The sequence below is a fragment of the Pseudochaenichthys georgianus genome, chromosome 17 (genome assembly GCF_902827115.2).
Source record: "Pseudochaenichthys georgianus chromosome 17, fPseGeo1.2, whole genome shotgun sequence".
NCBI lineage: Eukaryota > Metazoa > Chordata > Actinopteri > Perciformes > Channichthyidae > Pseudochaenichthys > Pseudochaenichthys georgianus.
Window position 1 is genome coordinate 21,372,336 of NC_047519.1, and position 16,666 is coordinate 21,389,001.

Genomic DNA, 16,666 nt, shown 5'->3' on the forward strand with positions numbered 1-16,666 from the left:
ATTTGACGCATTAACGTACAGGCTGCTGTCAGTGCGAGTCGGGGGGAGGTAAACAAGATGGCGACAACCTGAGTAGCAAGAGTAACATGAAGAGACAGAAAATGAATCTGATATACTGAGAGACCCAATTCATCCGATTGATTTACCCACGACTATTTCACAAAGAAGAAAATAAAACAAGATCGATCCGGAACCAGGTGAGACCCGGCTCAGGAGTAAACTAGTTGTCTTGGTAACTAGCTAGCTAGCTAGCTAGCTAGCCGTTTACACTGGGATCTGAATGGCTTGTTAGCTAACACAGCCCCGTTGAGCTCGCGTTAGCTAGATGTATCTGGTTTATTTCTCTGGTGTAACATTAAGGGATGGATTTGATGTAAGAGCTGTTGTAAGATTTGCTGTTCGCTGAGCATTATGCACATCAGTCGGAAATCAATTACCGTATCATACATTGTTACCGTTGCTCCGCCGCCAAATGAGGTGAAGTCAGCTAGCGCTAATCTTAACGTAAGGCTCCGTTAGCTACAGTTGTGTGACGACGTTTCGCTTATCTTCTCTAATTGTCCACCGTTTGTTTTCATTCACACTAAATTAGTTTCCGCTGTTTTAAAGTACTCTTCTTTGTTGAATTCTGGAAGGGTTGCTAAAGGTGTTTATATCGTTAAACACAAAGTGAGAGTGAATGTTTGAAAGCTAGTTCATTCAAGCTGACGTGCTATGTTAGCCTACCAGCAAGCTAACACTTAACACTATATATATTTTATTTTTTTCAATTTATAAACTTAAGTGTTAACCGTGATTCGCATACAATTGTGCGAACTATATTTGCATAAATTATAATCTCATGATGTCTGAAATGGAACCCAGTAAAACTGACCGGCCAAGTGTTGATGTCTAGACACATTGTTTATCAAAGATGGCTTACTAAGTTCATACGCAAACAAAAGCCATGTATGCATTTTCAATCATGTTTAAATGTCCCCTTGTTTTCAGGCTCCAGGCAGTAGGAACCGTGGTGGCATGGAGGACACCTGAGGACGGTTGGACACATTGGATGGCTCAGTCGACCTCCAGGAGCCGGGCTGATACTGCTGCATGAGATTGGCTGTAGCTCTGTGCTTGGATCCAGTCCAACTGTACACACACACACCCCCACATACACACACACTTATGTATCCTGAGGAATCTTATGCTATGAAGCATGGACCTTTGACAGAAATGCTGTGCTGCATGGCCTTGAAGCAGGACTTGTTGCCTTTACCTTAGGCTATATGGTATTATATTGATTTAGAAGTGATTTAGAGCTAAGCAGAATTCACTAATTTCTGATCAACTATACTTGTCATGTCACCTACGTAGTACAGAATGCACAGTATAAAGCACTAACTTGGCACTGGACCCAACAGGATCTTCACACATATTCTCACCTCTTGAGAGAAAAGAGCCCTAATGTTTACAAATTGGGATTGATCCCCCTCCTCCTCCCTCAGGACTCTTCTCTCTCCCATATTCAGTATTTTGTAGTTGTTCTTTATTCCATTTTCTGGAATTGAGACACTCTGCTCAGTGCAGAAAGGTTACCAGTGGATTACTCTCCAGCAGCAATCAAAGCTATTTGCAAACGTTTTTGCACAGGAGGCTTAAGTAACTGTCAGTCATGAGTCTTGGCGAGCTGCATCATCTGGACTATCTAACTGAAAGTGAACTGATGGAGATGGATACTTTCATCCACCGCATCGACTCTACAGAGGTGATCTACCAGCCACGGAGGAAGAGGGCCAAGCTGATAGGAAAGTACTTGATGGGGGATCTGCTAGGGGAGGGATCTTATGGCAAAGTGAAAGAGATGCTGGACTCGGAGACACTTTGTCGCAGGGCTGTCAAAATACTGAAGAAGAAGAAGCTGAGGAGGATTCCCAATGGAGAAGCCAATGTGAAAAAGTAAGTGTTTGCCAACCTGGTTTTTTTTACCCTTTTTATCCCTTTTCTATCTGCACTCTGACAGTGTCACTGACTCCTCACATGTGCAATGGGGTTTTTCAGTTTATAGTCAGTTATATGAGTCGAATACTTGACGTTAATATCAGTACATTTGTTTGAATAACGTTACTGAAAATGTAAGGGCAGCACTCAATTGCGTAATGAGAAAGGCCCGACTTTATTAACACTCCTCCATGTTCACAACTCTTAACTTACTACTACATTACTTAGTTTCAATACAAACACAAAAAAGTAATTTTTTCGAATTCATCTAAATAAGCCACGTTTCTCAAATGCATCCAAAATCTCACATCATTTGAAAGAAAAAGGTCTTCTGTGACCTCTTCTGGTTGAAGGTTTCTTGTCTTTCTGACCTTTGAACAGCATCACTGTTGAGATTGTTTTTTTGCAAACAAACGTAGTGCTGTTCTAAGAGTGTAAACACATGGCAGGACTGCAAGAATCAAAGCTTTCGATTGTAGACGGAGGATATTCCTCTGCTTCATACATTGACTTTACATTAACTCGAGTCAAACGTAGTGCTGTTCTAAGAGTGTAAACACATGGCAGGACTGCAAGAATCAAAGCTTTCGATTGTAGACGGAGGATATTCCTCTGCTTCATACATTGACTTTACATTAACTCGAGTCAGTGGCTCAACATTTTTGCAATAACCCAGTTTGGTAAACAAGAAGCAAGAAATGTGACTACTGTAGTTAAAGAAACTCTGTCACCACAGCTAGACCTTTTCTAAAAAAAACAGCCATCGATTTTCTTGTTCACTCATTACTGTAGTCAATGCAACCAAACATTGAAGTTTATCTTAAACTAATCATTTATACTAAAACTAAACATTTTCAGCCAGTGGATTTTGACACGTTGCAAGAAAATCTATCATTCATTATTTGTTTTACCTAGAAAATCACATCAATTCTTTCTTCGTTGCATGTACAGTAATACATTTTAAAATCAGGCTGTCGGAGTTAATCAGAGTTAATATCCTAAACCTAAATGGAACATTTATCATTTTTTCAAAATCTGTTCGTTCCTGACTCTCTGTCTCTCTCTTCGGTCTTTATGCCTCTGTGATTGGCTGTCATCTCTACATATTCAAACTTCTTGTCTGCATCCCCTGTTTCCTGATGAGTATCAGAAGTTTTAATCACACAGTAGTTTATTAAATATTACTCCAGCCTTTCGCTGCGGGCCTGTGCTAATTATAGAGGAAGCTTTAGAAAACTGTCAAAATGAGTTTGCACCGAGAGAATATGAAGAGCTGCAAGATGGCGTAACTTTTGTCCACAGTCAAAACGGCAGCGGAGAAATGGTAACAAGCTTGTTCTGATGGCTCGGCAAGAATCATTTTGTTGACCTTGCATAGCCTGTATTAACAAGGTATCAAGATTAACTTCACTAAGAATATCCCAGAATATTGTGTTAACCATTCAAGAAGGACAACTTAAAGGTTAAGAAATACAATATTTCACCCACTCAAGCTAGTTGGGACTCAAGGCAGCCTCAGCAGCTCGACGGCAGCAGCTGCAGTTCTCCATCAGTGCGTGGATCCCTTCAGCCACAGTATTGCTTTGCACACGTTACAGTATTTGATTCGAAGTGTTGATTTGAATAAAACTAAAGTGCATCCTTGTAGAGATTTTAAAATGTTGCTGTCATAAAAAGTTGACAAGAGAAAAAAAACACAAATGTATAAGCCAAGTCCAATCGCTGGTGTCCACACCCTGTCCACGACACCATGGTCCTCTTCAAGATGTAAAGAAGAATGAACCTTTCAAGCGTATCTGTCAGTTGTTTTGTAAATTACCAATAAGGAGAAGCATACAATAACATTATCAAGACAGTCAGTAAGGTCAGACATTAAAAAGTCCTCCTGAGAAGGTCTCTAAAAACCTATGCCGGCTTTGATTGGTGCTCCAGGACTAAGACACTAGACACTGTGCATGCTGCTGTTGCTATGTTGAAAAACATCTGAAAGGAAAGCTTTGTTAGTGTTTCCAGGAATAAATGTTAGAGGTTGAAATGTTTATGGCAAAACAGAGAGGGATTCTGGAGGTAAACCCTTTTTCTCTACTGTAATAGAGGGGAGAGTTGAGAGAGTCAAAGCTTCACCAAAATTACAGTCCATGTTACTTGGAAGATTGATCAAATATTTTTCATACCTTCATTTATTTTTTCTCTTCCCCAGAGTGATGAGGGGCTTGGCTTCTGTTCTCGCTTTCCTAGTTTTTTTTATCGTGGCTATATTTATATTTTTAGGTGGTTATGTCACACTGTCGATAAGGCCCCAGCAGTGCTTCTTTTATGTGTGAAGTAAATGTGTCTGCATCTGCCTCACTTGATGAAGGCCTTATGTTTCCCAGCCTGAGGAAGCTGGAGCCTGTGAAGGCCCGCCTGTGTGTGGATGCCGTAGTAGCCCCCAGCCTCCTCACTCAGCCTCTGTTTAGCAATCCTGTCTGCCAAACACTTCCTGCTTTAATAGGGTTGCTATAGGAATGAGCATGCTCATACCGGCATTGATTGAGCAATGGCACTCCTGTTTCTACGACAACACCCCAAGAAAGCCATGCCCTTGTTTGGAATGACAAAAGTGCACATGGCCAAATACCTTAAGCTAGGCACAGACTCTGGAGCAGCCCAGTGTAGAGGCGGATTCCGATCAGTTGTTGATGTTGCCGCTGTGTGCCAGAGGAGCTGCCATATCGCTGAGTGCTGAAATCCTTTCAGCTCTGCAGCCCCGCAGACCCTGAACACACAAGGTCTATCAGCACACATTTGAACTCGGAGACTGCAGCAGTCACTGTGACTTAGTGGCAGCCTCCTTTTTTACTGATTTGTTTAATGGAAACAAGTAGTGATGCTGCATGTCATCTCCGCTTGTTATTCAGCTCTATAGGCAAGATGGTATATAGCTTAAATGCTGCTATTCAATGTCGTGACATATTTTAATCATGGTTCTTTTTATGTGTGCATGAGTCAGCTCCCTCTTTTCTAGCAGTGCAGTGATGCAGCAGTAACTGCTTGTGTGTGTCTCTGTGCTAGAAGAAGGACAAGGCCCAGAATATCTGTTTGTCAGTAGCAACACAGACTGTGTACACGGCTGAGGACTGACACAGCTCGTACACCGCAGGAGGATGCTTCAAAGTGTTTGTTGTGAGATTGTGTCAAAGTAAAAACCAGAAGAGAGATGATGCCTCGGCACTGTAGAGGCTTTCTTACATTTTTGGAAAAAGCAGGCTCCCTTTGCTTGCCATTGCTTCGCACAAAACATCCGATGTAATCCCTGGTATGTGAGGGAAATCTATTTAAATAACATTCAGGCTTGTATCTGTACTATCTACTTGAATTCTAAATATATTCAAATATTATTTCATTGATGTTGTCTTTGGCGTTGGTTAAAATCCCACTTGAGTACTCAAAATTACAACTTTCCTAACCAAAGGAAGCTCCTTCCTGTGTGCTCACACTGCACTGTGCTTCACCAGACGTATGCCAGGAAAAGCAAACCTCTCGTGAAATGCCATGTGCAGACTTTGAGGCTCACACTACCACGTGAAAAGTGGAATCCGTCTATGTTCATATCACACATATCAGTGCAAAGCTAGTTTGTGTATGAAAGATTGTCGATCGATGAATCAATGTATGCATGTCTTCTTCATCTCGATTCATCATTACACTTAGGCCTGGCCTAATGGAAAGTGCAATTTGTGTTCACTCTATAGAATGTGCTGTTGGTCGTACTAAAGAAGTATACATTGCTTGTCTAAGCAATCGGTGAATAACCACAAAATGGACATTACATTACATAATTCCCCCATGATGTTCAGCTACTGCTAATTAAATGGTGTTACTGGCAGTATAATGTGACGATGTAGGGTAAGCCGCATTGAATCTCAATCTAATCACAAGATTCGCCTTTCCTAATGGTTGAAAAGCCGTATTATTTCCTGTGTGGATGTTCGTGTGTCAGTGGTTTGCACTTTGTGCTCCTCCTCTTCAGTTGTAATTCATTAGCGTCTCCTCTCACAGCTCTCTGATGAATGTTGGGTCTCCTGGGTGTCTTACCATGCCGATGATTTAAACCTCTTCTCCTCGCGTAGCAACGTGATCCGTCAGGTTATCTCTCTTTATGAGACCAGTGTAATTGATTTCTGCTGCACTCAGACAATATCAAGTCTTACAGTATCATCCCTGTAAGTCTGAGAGGAGTCTCATATCTGTCTTTATTCTGAATGTAGTGGATCTACAAATGTACTTAATTATTACTTACAAATGTATTTGAATTTCATATAAAGAGACACAAATAGGCCTCCACTGTATCGTGAAAGTTTTCGCTCGTGCTGAACAGCTTATGAGAAATGCCGGTTATTAAACCAATAATGAACTCTTGCTTTACACTGCCATGTTGGTGTCGATGTATGGCACTGGACTATGACTTACGTTTGTTTTACTCTGCAAACACAGGCCCGTATTTGTTTATATCGCACTCCATGTACACTTTAAATAATGTTTTGCATGTGCTCTGTTCTTGTGTCACTTTATAGGGAGATTCAGCTGCTAAGAAGACTCCAACACAAGAATGTGATTCAGTTGGTGGACGTGCTCTACAATGAAGAGAAGCAGAAAATATATCCTTGCAGAGTAAACTAGTTTCCACAAGAGTTGATTTTAAATGTTTGATGCCTCGAGATGTTAGATTTTATTGTTACTGTTTGCCATTTAGCAGCTTTTTAACTGGCTCTCTTTATTAAAGGAACTATTTGTTTGCTTTGGCCCCTTAACTCCTAACTTACGTATATGGTGATGGAGTATTGCGTTTGTGGGATGCAAGAAATGCTGGACAGTGTCCCCGAAAAAAGGTTTCCATTATTTCAATCTCACGGGTAAGTGTCTTGTTTTCCTCTCTGCTCAGTCTCTCTGCTATATTTAGATGAACGCTCTCTGCAGTCACTGCTCCAGGCCTAAGTTTAGACCCAAGACTGCAGGGCCTCTGCCGTTAAAATAACTGGCCGTAGATTGTGCGAATGTGTGGTCGCTGCTGGAGACCACTGACGATAAATTAATAACGGGTGAAGATATATATATGACAGCAGTGATAAATTGCTTCATCTGCCAATTCCCTTTTACAACTTACAGTATGAAACACTTCCTACCTTTTTGAATCCTGTGTTTTTCTTTCAGGTACTTTAGCCAACTCTTAGATGGCCTTGAATATTTGCACAGCCAGGGAATAGTTCACAAAGACATTAAACCAGGGAATCTGCTGCTGACCACAGACGGGGCACTAAAGATCTCCGACCTGGGAGTAGCAGAGGTGAGCTCGTGCTGCGGCATCGTGTTGTTTACCATCCAGGGGGAATAATACTTTTGTTTGTGTTTCAAGGTTCTTTATTGTCAAACTAACATAGCTACAGAGTAATTATGTCGTTGAAAATCTTAGGTCACAGGCTTCTCCAACAATGCAACACAATAATACAGATAAGCAGACAATATTAAAACAATATTAAAATATACTATATTAAAAGTAATACAAAAGAAAAATAGTTTTAAAAAAGTGGAATAGTGCAATACGAGTCTATATACAAGTTATTGAAATTATATAATAGATAAATAATTACTAAGTAGCAGATGAATGTTATGAAATTGTTTCAGCAGTTCAGTTTCTTATAACTACCAGATTTCCGCAACTATAACATCTCTGATTTCCATATTTAAAAAATAAAGCCAATTTGTAATGATAGATAGTGAAACCTTTATCACAATAGTTATCATTTAGCTCATATATATACATCAACAGCCAGTGGGAAAGCATACTCATGAACTGCTTTTAAGATTTAATACACTTAAATTCATCATGAAAACAAATTATTTGTGGCAGACTTTATATAAATGTCCACTTAAAGGTCACTTACTATGTAAACAAAAAAACTTTCTGGAAATGAGCTGATCAGATTTTAGCCGCTTTGTGATGTTTCTTTGGGTTGGGTAACCATTAGCCAATCACCAACCAAGGTAACACCCGCCCACCTTATCGCCTGAATCTCCTCCAAGAGCACCATTGGGTTTTTTCAAACAAATCACTTCGCAGAGAGACGTGGGGAGGGGCATCTCATTTGCATTGAAAGCTACAGACAGAATCAGCACTTTTGAAACAGAGGGATTTATGGGACGCTACAATGCTTGATCTGTTTGGTATTTCGAGCCAAACACTTTTTTATTACATTACATTGCATTTAGCTGATGCTTTTATCCGAAGCGACTTACAATAAGTGCATTCGACCAGGAAGACACAACCTTGAAGAAAACAGAATCATATAAGTACATCAGGTTTCATAGAGCCAAGTATTTCAAGTGCTACTCAACTGGCTTTAGATAAGCCAGTCCTTTATTAGTATATAAGTGCTCTGTTAGCAGTTCTTTGTTAGTAATTCTATCGCTCGAAGTGGAGTCGAAATAGATGAGTTTTCAGTCTGCGCCGGAAGGTGTGTAAGCTTTCTGCCGTCCTGATTTCAATGGGGAGCAGAGACATGTTTTGTATATATCTGAGACCTATAATACTTTTTAAGTTGATCAATCTACAAAAATCAGTTGCAGTGTTTCCTACTTATGTGAAAGAAAGGGATGAGTGTAAAAATACATTTTGCCGGCATGTTTCAGTCTATTCTGTGGTTCATTTTATGATTGAGGTTCTACAGTGTATATACTGTTGCTAAAGAAGGAAATGGTAACACATTTTATAGCTATTTCATAATTCCTATTTGTGGTTATAGCGAAACACTAACTCAAACTTTAACTAATGTTACTAATTCTATATGTTTTAGGCCCTTCACCCATTTGCAGAGGATGACACATGTCGCACCAGTCAGGGCTCTCCGGCCTTCCAGCCCCCAGAGATCGCCAACGGACTGGACACCTTTTCAGGGTTTAAAGTGGACATTTGGTCTGCTGGAGTAACACTGTGAGTAGTCAGAGCCTCGGGTCGCTCCGGTTCTCTGAGAATATTTATAATCATGGCATTTTAAAGGCGCGATTACAGACAGAAGATTTGCTTAGTTCTCTTAATATCTGACAGCATTAGATTTTGATAGTATTTATTAGATTTACATAGAAGGCTTTTGCTAGTCCTTTTCTAGAGAGTCCAAAGAGCAGGGCAGCAGGAAAACATTTCTGTCAGCAGTTTGTAACAATTTAGATGTGCTGATAAAGGCTCAATGATTTTTAAGTACCTTGAGACCACTTGAATGTTCCGCCTGTAAGAACCCTGATGTAGGTTTGTTATACTATAGAAGTAGTGTGGTTTTAAGGTGATACTATCGTGTTCTCTATTAACATTTTCCTATTTTGAGATACACTTACTGTATTTGCTGATTGCCTCCAACCATTCAGATACAACATTACAACAAGTCTGTATCCATTTGAGGGAGACAACATCTATAAGCTATTTGAGAACATTGGAAAAGGAGACTACACTGTTCCCGAGGAGTGTGGACCCCTCCTGTCGGACCTGCTGCAAGGTGAGTGTGCTATAAAGAAGAGATTCAAAGCTTTATTGTCATATTCACAGTAGCTACAGTGTAGTTATGGCAATGAAAATCTCAAGTCCCCGGCTCCTCCAACTATGCAACATAAACAAATGTATGACATCAATCCCATTTGAGCAGAATACAAATAAAATAGTGGGAGATGAGGATGCAAGGGACCAATGTGCAAGAAGTAAGCTCAACAACTGTAATACTGTACAGTGGAATACAATACTGCTTATTGTAACAATAAATAAATAAATATGTGCTGTAAAATGGATTCTGCATTTGACCCATCCCAGTATTAGGAGCAGTGGGCAGTAGGGCTGAACGATATACCGTGTCATGGCGATAACCGCGATATGCGCATGCGCGATATTCACACCGCAGGGACGTGCGGTTTTATTCATTTTTTTAAAAAATGCTAACGCACATAATTCAAAATAAAGATACCCTTATTACTTATCGAAACTGCACATACAATATATCCGATTAAAGCTGAGACTCCACAGATTATTTAAGTATAGTATCTAAGCGATCCGATCTCGCAACAGGAGAAGCAAACACAGACATCACAACACGTACCTTTTACGGAGCTTTTACGGGAGATCGTCTCACCGTAGCTGTCAATCTGATCAAAAGACGTGTTCAATGGCATTAAAACGAGAAAAAACGCGGCTGAATCGGTTAATCCATAGGTTGATATGTATCTGTGGCTTTGAAGCAATTGTTTATAATCCATAATTCCATTTTTATGTAAAAATCGGAGCACAACAGTTAGCTGCTAATGGTAGCCACCAGAGTGTATGCAGCTTCCGGTTTTGGCTACGCGTCACTCTCACTCCTTATTTGGTAATGTGTGTGTGTTAGACTGCCGCATAGCCAAGACCGGAAGCAGCAGCCACTCTGGTGGCTAACTTTTGCTCTGCGATTTTTACATAAAAATGGAATTATGGATTATAAATTAAATAATTTTTTTATACAGAGACGTTAAAAACCTATGGATTAACCGATTCAGCCGCGTTTTTTCTCGTTTTAATGCCATTGAACACGTCTTTTGATCAGATTGACAGCTACGGTGATACATCTCCCCTAGAAGCTACGTAAAGGTACGTGTTGTGATGTCTGTGTTTGCTTCCCCTGTCCGAGTTCGGATGACTCAGTGATGATACTATACTTAAATAATCTGTGGAACCTCAGCTTTAATCGGATATCTTGTATGTGCAGCTACGATGAGTAATAAGGGTACTTTTATCTTGAGTTCTGTGCCACAGTGCGTTAGCATTTTTCGCTCGGGTCATTTAGATGCTTCTTATGAGACTTGTGTTTTTGTTTTGGTAAAAATGGTTTGTATCGTCAGTTAGCTGAGATTATTTCCCTTAATCTGGTATAACACATTAATAGGTTCTTAAATATTAAGATCCCCTGAGACACAGTGTCGTGAAAAAAAAAAAGTAAAGTACCCGCCGGGACTTTGGGGCTTAACAGGTTAAAAAAACGCTATATATATATATATATATATACCGCGGGGGGGGGGAAATCGCGATGTCAGTTTTTTTCAATATCGTGCAGCCCTAGTGGGCAGCCATTATGTACAGGACGGTGCTTTGCTCAGAGGCACCTCGATAGTAGTAATAGTACTTGGACGTTCTGACACTTGACCCGGTGACCTTCTGGTTCCCAAGTCCCTCAAACTGAGCCCCACTGATTGCAATCAGTGAAAGCATACATTCTTCATACATATCGAAGAAAGAACTGTTACCTTATACTGTATGTATGTGTTTACCTCTTAGAGTCAATTCGTTTTATAATCAAACAATATGTATGTATGTATGTATGTATGTATACAAAACTATTTAGAAATTAGCATTTTCACAAGAATATAAAGGTGTGTGAGTGTTGCATTATATCCATCCCTAGTATGGAGCACATAAGGCCAAATCATACTTTCTCATCAAGGTGTTTCCATGGTTGCATACTTATGCCGTATTGGATGATTCAGCGTAGGATTAATCCATTGAGTGTTGTATTATGAAGCAGATGACTGTGTCATGCGTCATCAGGCCTCTTCGTTAATGCCAGTGAAAATGGTTGCTTTTAGAATTTAGTTTGTGTAGCGTTACAGGAAAAAAGTCTATTGCAGTAAAACATTTTAAGGTGTTAGGGTTCAAGCATGAAGAGTGAGCAGAAATATCAAACCAGGTCGTCCAGTCGGTGATCTGAACAGTGCTCTATTCTGTGTGCGTCCATTAGGTGGTGCTGTGACACTGAGAGTCACTGTGACTTCTCCTTATGTGAGGCTTCCTCTCCGAACTGTAGAAATCCCTCCAGCTGTTGACGTAGTTTCCATTGATCTGGAGCCAGCAGCAGAATACTAAGCACTGCATAGTCAGGCGTTGCTTTTCTCGACTGGAATGCTGCAATGCCCCGGCTCCTTGTAAAAGAGTCTTTTACAGTGAAACATATAATCGGCTGAATGGATGTCTAATCCAAAAATAATGTTGGGAAGGTCATGTTTGCCCCGATTTATGAAATAATGAAGCTAAATGCCTCGCAGTCTGGCTTGTTATCCATCTTTGTTATTTTACTTCACTTGGTGTTACATGGTGGGGTTTTTAACGAGGGCCGCAAATTAATGCCACATTCTGGTTCTGTTATAACTCACAAGTCTTCATCGCCCATTTTGTGTGAGCGCGTGACGTCTGTGTGTGTGATGACGCAGCACCTGGGCATAATTACACGGTCTAAAATAAGCCCAGAGCCACAAAAGGTGTCCTTCAGCAGGCGAAGCACTACTATCAGCACTCTGCACGCCTGCTGGGAGACAATTACATGATGAGGTCCGGATGGGCACTGCATCACTGCCGCCTTATCACCCGGACACTGCTTTTCTCACCGATTCAGCCCACATCGTGATAATTAAGGGACAACATCTTCACTATATTGCTACAGCGGTTATGCTTCTCATATTGGCGTTTCCTTACAGTACCTCATTGACTCTTTAAGCTTTCGTGGGATGCCTTGACTCCCAGTGATTAATGAGATTATTATGTGCATCAATTAATAAATGAGTTTATCATCTGTCAGGCTGTTAATCCCCCACTCACTGCTGCAGCCTCCTAGCTGTTTAGGTCAACCACCTCACAGGAAGAGGATGTGTGTTTATGATTGTTGTGATTGAATTGACCTTTTGTAATGTTTGTTTTTCAGGAATGCTCGAGTACGACCCGGCGAAGAGGTTTTCCATACAGCACATAAGGCAACATAAGTGAGTGCATTGCATTAATTATCCCATGTACAATATTTATTTGCCGATAAACAACATGCTTAGACTCCTGAGCACTTGTTTTTTTGTATTTACATTTTCATTTTCGCCTGTGGCTTCTAGCTGGGTGCGTAAGAAACACCCCCCGACTGAGCCCCCCGTGCCCATCCCTGCCAACGCAGAGAGCAGGGATCCCTGGAGGAGTATGACGGTGGTGCCCTACCTGGAGGATCTGCACGGCTACACCGAGGAGGACGATGACGAGCTCTATGACCAAGAGGATGAGATCATATACACTCAGGACTTCACGGTGCCAGGTGAGGGTGAGCTCAGACCTTCCTCACAGCTGGACTCAAGACGGATTTGGATGTTATTCTTCCTATATTGTGCAGTATGAGAGCAATCTGTGTCTTTAAGTGTTGTTTTCGGTTACGCCTCTATTGTTTCGACTTTGAGGGACAAGAAACTGTCTGTTTGTCTTTATCGGGGTTTTGTCTAAACCAGGTAAGGGGTAACAGAAAAGTCGTACTTTCGGCATGGCCCTTGTACTAAAATGCAGATTTTAAAGTGATACCAGAAAACAATATTTTAGTTTGTCAATAATGCTACAATTACTCCAAAAATATTTAAATCGTGTCAAATATATCGTCCATCAGATGGCAAAAACAGCTTTGTTTTTACGGAGCTCGGATGTTGTGTTGTTAACGTCTAAGGCGCCATTTTGTATACAGGCGTCATGTTCTTTGGAGAATCGGTATATCTCATGTATAAGATCAGCACCACAGTATTGCCCTTATACTATATTTGTCTAGAAAAACACCCTGTTTATTGTCCTTAATAATGTGTTATAGAAAGATTGCCAGTTGTTGCAATTTTCTGTCCGTTTTATTACCAGGTAGATTGGTGGCTACAGATGGTCCAATTGTTAAACCCACCTACCAAGCTGTGATTGGTTGACTGTACCTATTAAACAATCTGTGCACAGGGCTTAGATGTGAAAATAGATCTACAGGTCTGGAACAAAATAGACTTCATGTTGAATTTCGTTTACTGTTGTTGTGAACTGTGTGTACAAACCTTTTTGATCAGTGTGTTCACTGACTGCTGAATAGATCATGGTAGCATCTTTATTTTCCATTTAATTTGTTCCCAACTCTTCTTTTTTCTTTTCCCCTAAGAATGCAGATTCTTTATCTGTTGCTAGGCAACAGCTGGTAATAATAAATGCGGTAGTCGGGTATCTAGAAGTGTTGCCCCACATAAGACCCAAGCCGAGCTGCAGAGCTGTGAATGAAGTGATCTAAAAATAGTCCAGTGAGATGGTTTAGGTGTGGGAGTATGAATGGTTTCCAGGGTTCACTCCCACAGGATGCTCCATGTGAATGAAACGGCAGTATGACCTGATGATGCTCTAAAGCAGTATCTTCCTCTCACTGCTTTTAATCTCTTTACGGTCCTACTGTTTTTGCAGTAATTGAAAGTGTCCCTCAGCTCCAGTTGCATAAACACACACACACACACACACCTCTGCACTTTCCAGTAAGGGCATTTTCCTCAGTTGATTACCTCTGGTTGTTATTTGTCTTGTTTCTCATGGTTGGTTATCTGACCTGACATTTAGCTGGTGCTGTTGACAAATTAGCTTTGTTTTCAAAGGTCCCTTATTAGGACACTTGTTTATAGTTCTTACAGTTGTAGTTATTTTCATCCATGAAATCATTCACAGTGTGCACACTCATTATCTCGCGCTGACTCAATGAAGCAGTCAGCACGTAGGAATCTGTGATGGATTGGTTTTGTTGTGCGTGTGTTTTTAGGACAAGTGGAGGAGGAAGATGTGTACGAGGGGCACGCAGACCACAGTCCAGCTCTAGCCAAGCCAGCGTGTGTGAACGGGACAGAGGGGGGGTCTCTGAACAGCAAGGCCAAAGCCGAACGCCGGTCCTCCTCTTCATCAAACCCCTCTCGTAAAGGAGTCTCCACAGCCAGCAAGATCCGCAAGCTCTCCACCTGCAAACAGCAATGACCCCCTCCTCTTCCTCCCTCGGCAACAACCCTCCTGGTGAGTGTGGAGACTGAAGTCTGAGAATATATGATATAATTAATAGGTGTAAATCGAATATGAAAATCTACATTTGACTGTGGAAAGGTCTCGGCTCATCCACTTTATATACGACAGAAGCACTTTTGAAAGAGAAATGTAAAATTGGGTCGAGCTGACCATGGAATTCATTCAATGTATTTTAATTCAATATGAACTTCTTTGAAGTGATGTAAACAAACCACCTATCAATCAGCTGGACTCTTGAGGAGATTGTCAGCTCCTTGGCGACCCTCCCCCCCTGCTGCCACTTTATGGAGGTTTTGGTTTGAAAAATGAGTTGGTGTTGTATAAATGACTCTTCATTTCTACTTCACAAATCAGCCGGTCCCCGTCCATGCAATGCTTTCCAGAAGAACAGAAGAAAGGTAACCCTGCAGCTGGTGCTGCCAGTTATAACATTCCAATTGATAACAATGACATCAAATTGATCTTGTTGCTGTGCTTACTGGCACCGTAGTCTGTGGAGACACAGTTTCATAGACATTATCTGCATAAATTAATAATAATAATAATAATTCATTGCATTTATTAGAGCGCTTTTCTGAATGCTCAATGCGCATTACATTACATATTACACTTATCAGACTGGTAACAGTGAATGCTGTGGACAATACCCACAGGAGCAAATGATATAGTATATATTATTATTAAATAGAAGAAAGAATATTCTGACGTCATGTTTTGCCACCCACTGCTAGTAGACGATTAAGAAAAGGTGTGAATTGTGCTCCAGCCGTGCTTGGAAGAAACCTTTCCATACAGCAGACGGAGGGAAAAGATTAAGATAATCCCGGCAGGAGAGCAGATGAAATGATGGGAGGGATGTGTTGAGAACGCGTTGGAACAGACAGAGACGTAAAGACGAGTATCAGTGAAGAGAGGCAGAGGAAATCAGGGAGGAGCGGGCGAGTCTGTTGATATTCAGAAAGCAGTGCTCTGACTCACCACCCGCACATGGAGGCTTGCCATACAGTCCCAGAAACCACATCTGGTCCGGTCTGGAAGCATCAGTCTTTTTCTCTCTGTTTGGATTCTTTAGCCTTCAGGGGTTTGTCAGCGTCCCTCATTCAAGCTGAGATTCATGCTGAAGCGTACGCAGACTTTTTAACAGGTTGTCTCCTCCTCTCTTCCCAGTTACCACCCACAGTTTGCTCTTTCAATCTCTCGCACATACAAACCAGTCACGGTGTGAGGCTGTTTGTCATGAGTGCAGTGCAGAGGAGATGCTGCGTATTCATTTGTTCAGGCGATGACTCACGGTGGATGAGATCAAGTGGGCTGTGGGATGTTTGTCTCTCTCTTTGCCTCAGTGGAGATGAATCTTTCCCTGTTAACAGACCCGATTTTGTACTGTCTTGTAATATAAAATAAACACTTTTCTCACCAAACTTGGCACATTATAAGCAGGAAAACATTCCAAAAAATACCTGATCAACTCTTTCTTTTTGCCAGTAGTCAAGTATACCTTACTGCTATCTTTTCTGGCGTTCAACAGCACATGAAGCATGGTTAGTGCAACGGCTAAACAAATACATAAATAGAAAACGCAACATAAAGCGAATCCTAATGCAGTTAAATAGTCAATGTCCAGGCAAGAACTTCAGTTTGTTCCTTTATTGTCTTGTATTCCAATAATGCACATATACAATTGTTTCACGGATGCCTTTCCTGTGGCTTCTCCTGGAGCATATCCTATGTTCCCTGATCAAAAACCATATGCTCGTCTGGTGCGCCAATCCCACCACCACCTGCTTCAAATGTATACTAATCACCCGGTGCCAAAAC

At 41.1% G+C, this 16,666-nt stretch overlaps 1 protein-coding gene across 1 annotated transcript in view; it reads left to right on the forward strand.

The window, feature by feature from the left end:
* Nucleotides 1–16,666, forward strand: part of stk11 (serine/threonine kinase 11) — a 20,394-nt gene continuing 3,728 nt past the window's right edge. The window contains exons 1-10 of the mRNA XM_034104058.2: nucleotides 1–197; nucleotides 991–1,938; nucleotides 6,537–6,620; nucleotides 6,786–6,875; nucleotides 7,174–7,306; nucleotides 8,814–8,950; nucleotides 9,379–9,506; nucleotides 12,723–12,780; nucleotides 12,901–13,094; nucleotides 14,595–14,839. Of these exons, the coding sequence (XP_033959949.1) occupies nucleotides 1,655–1,938; nucleotides 6,537–6,620; nucleotides 6,786–6,875; nucleotides 7,174–7,306; nucleotides 8,814–8,950; nucleotides 9,379–9,506; nucleotides 12,723–12,780; nucleotides 12,901–13,094; nucleotides 14,595–14,803 (1,317 nt within the window). The 5' untranslated portion in view covers nucleotides 1–197; nucleotides 991–1,654 and the 3' untranslated portion in view covers nucleotides 14,804–14,839. The remainder of the gene's footprint in view (nucleotides 198–990; nucleotides 1,939–6,536; nucleotides 6,621–6,785; nucleotides 6,876–7,173; nucleotides 7,307–8,813; nucleotides 8,951–9,378; nucleotides 9,507–12,722; nucleotides 12,781–12,900; nucleotides 13,095–14,594; nucleotides 14,840–16,666) is intronic.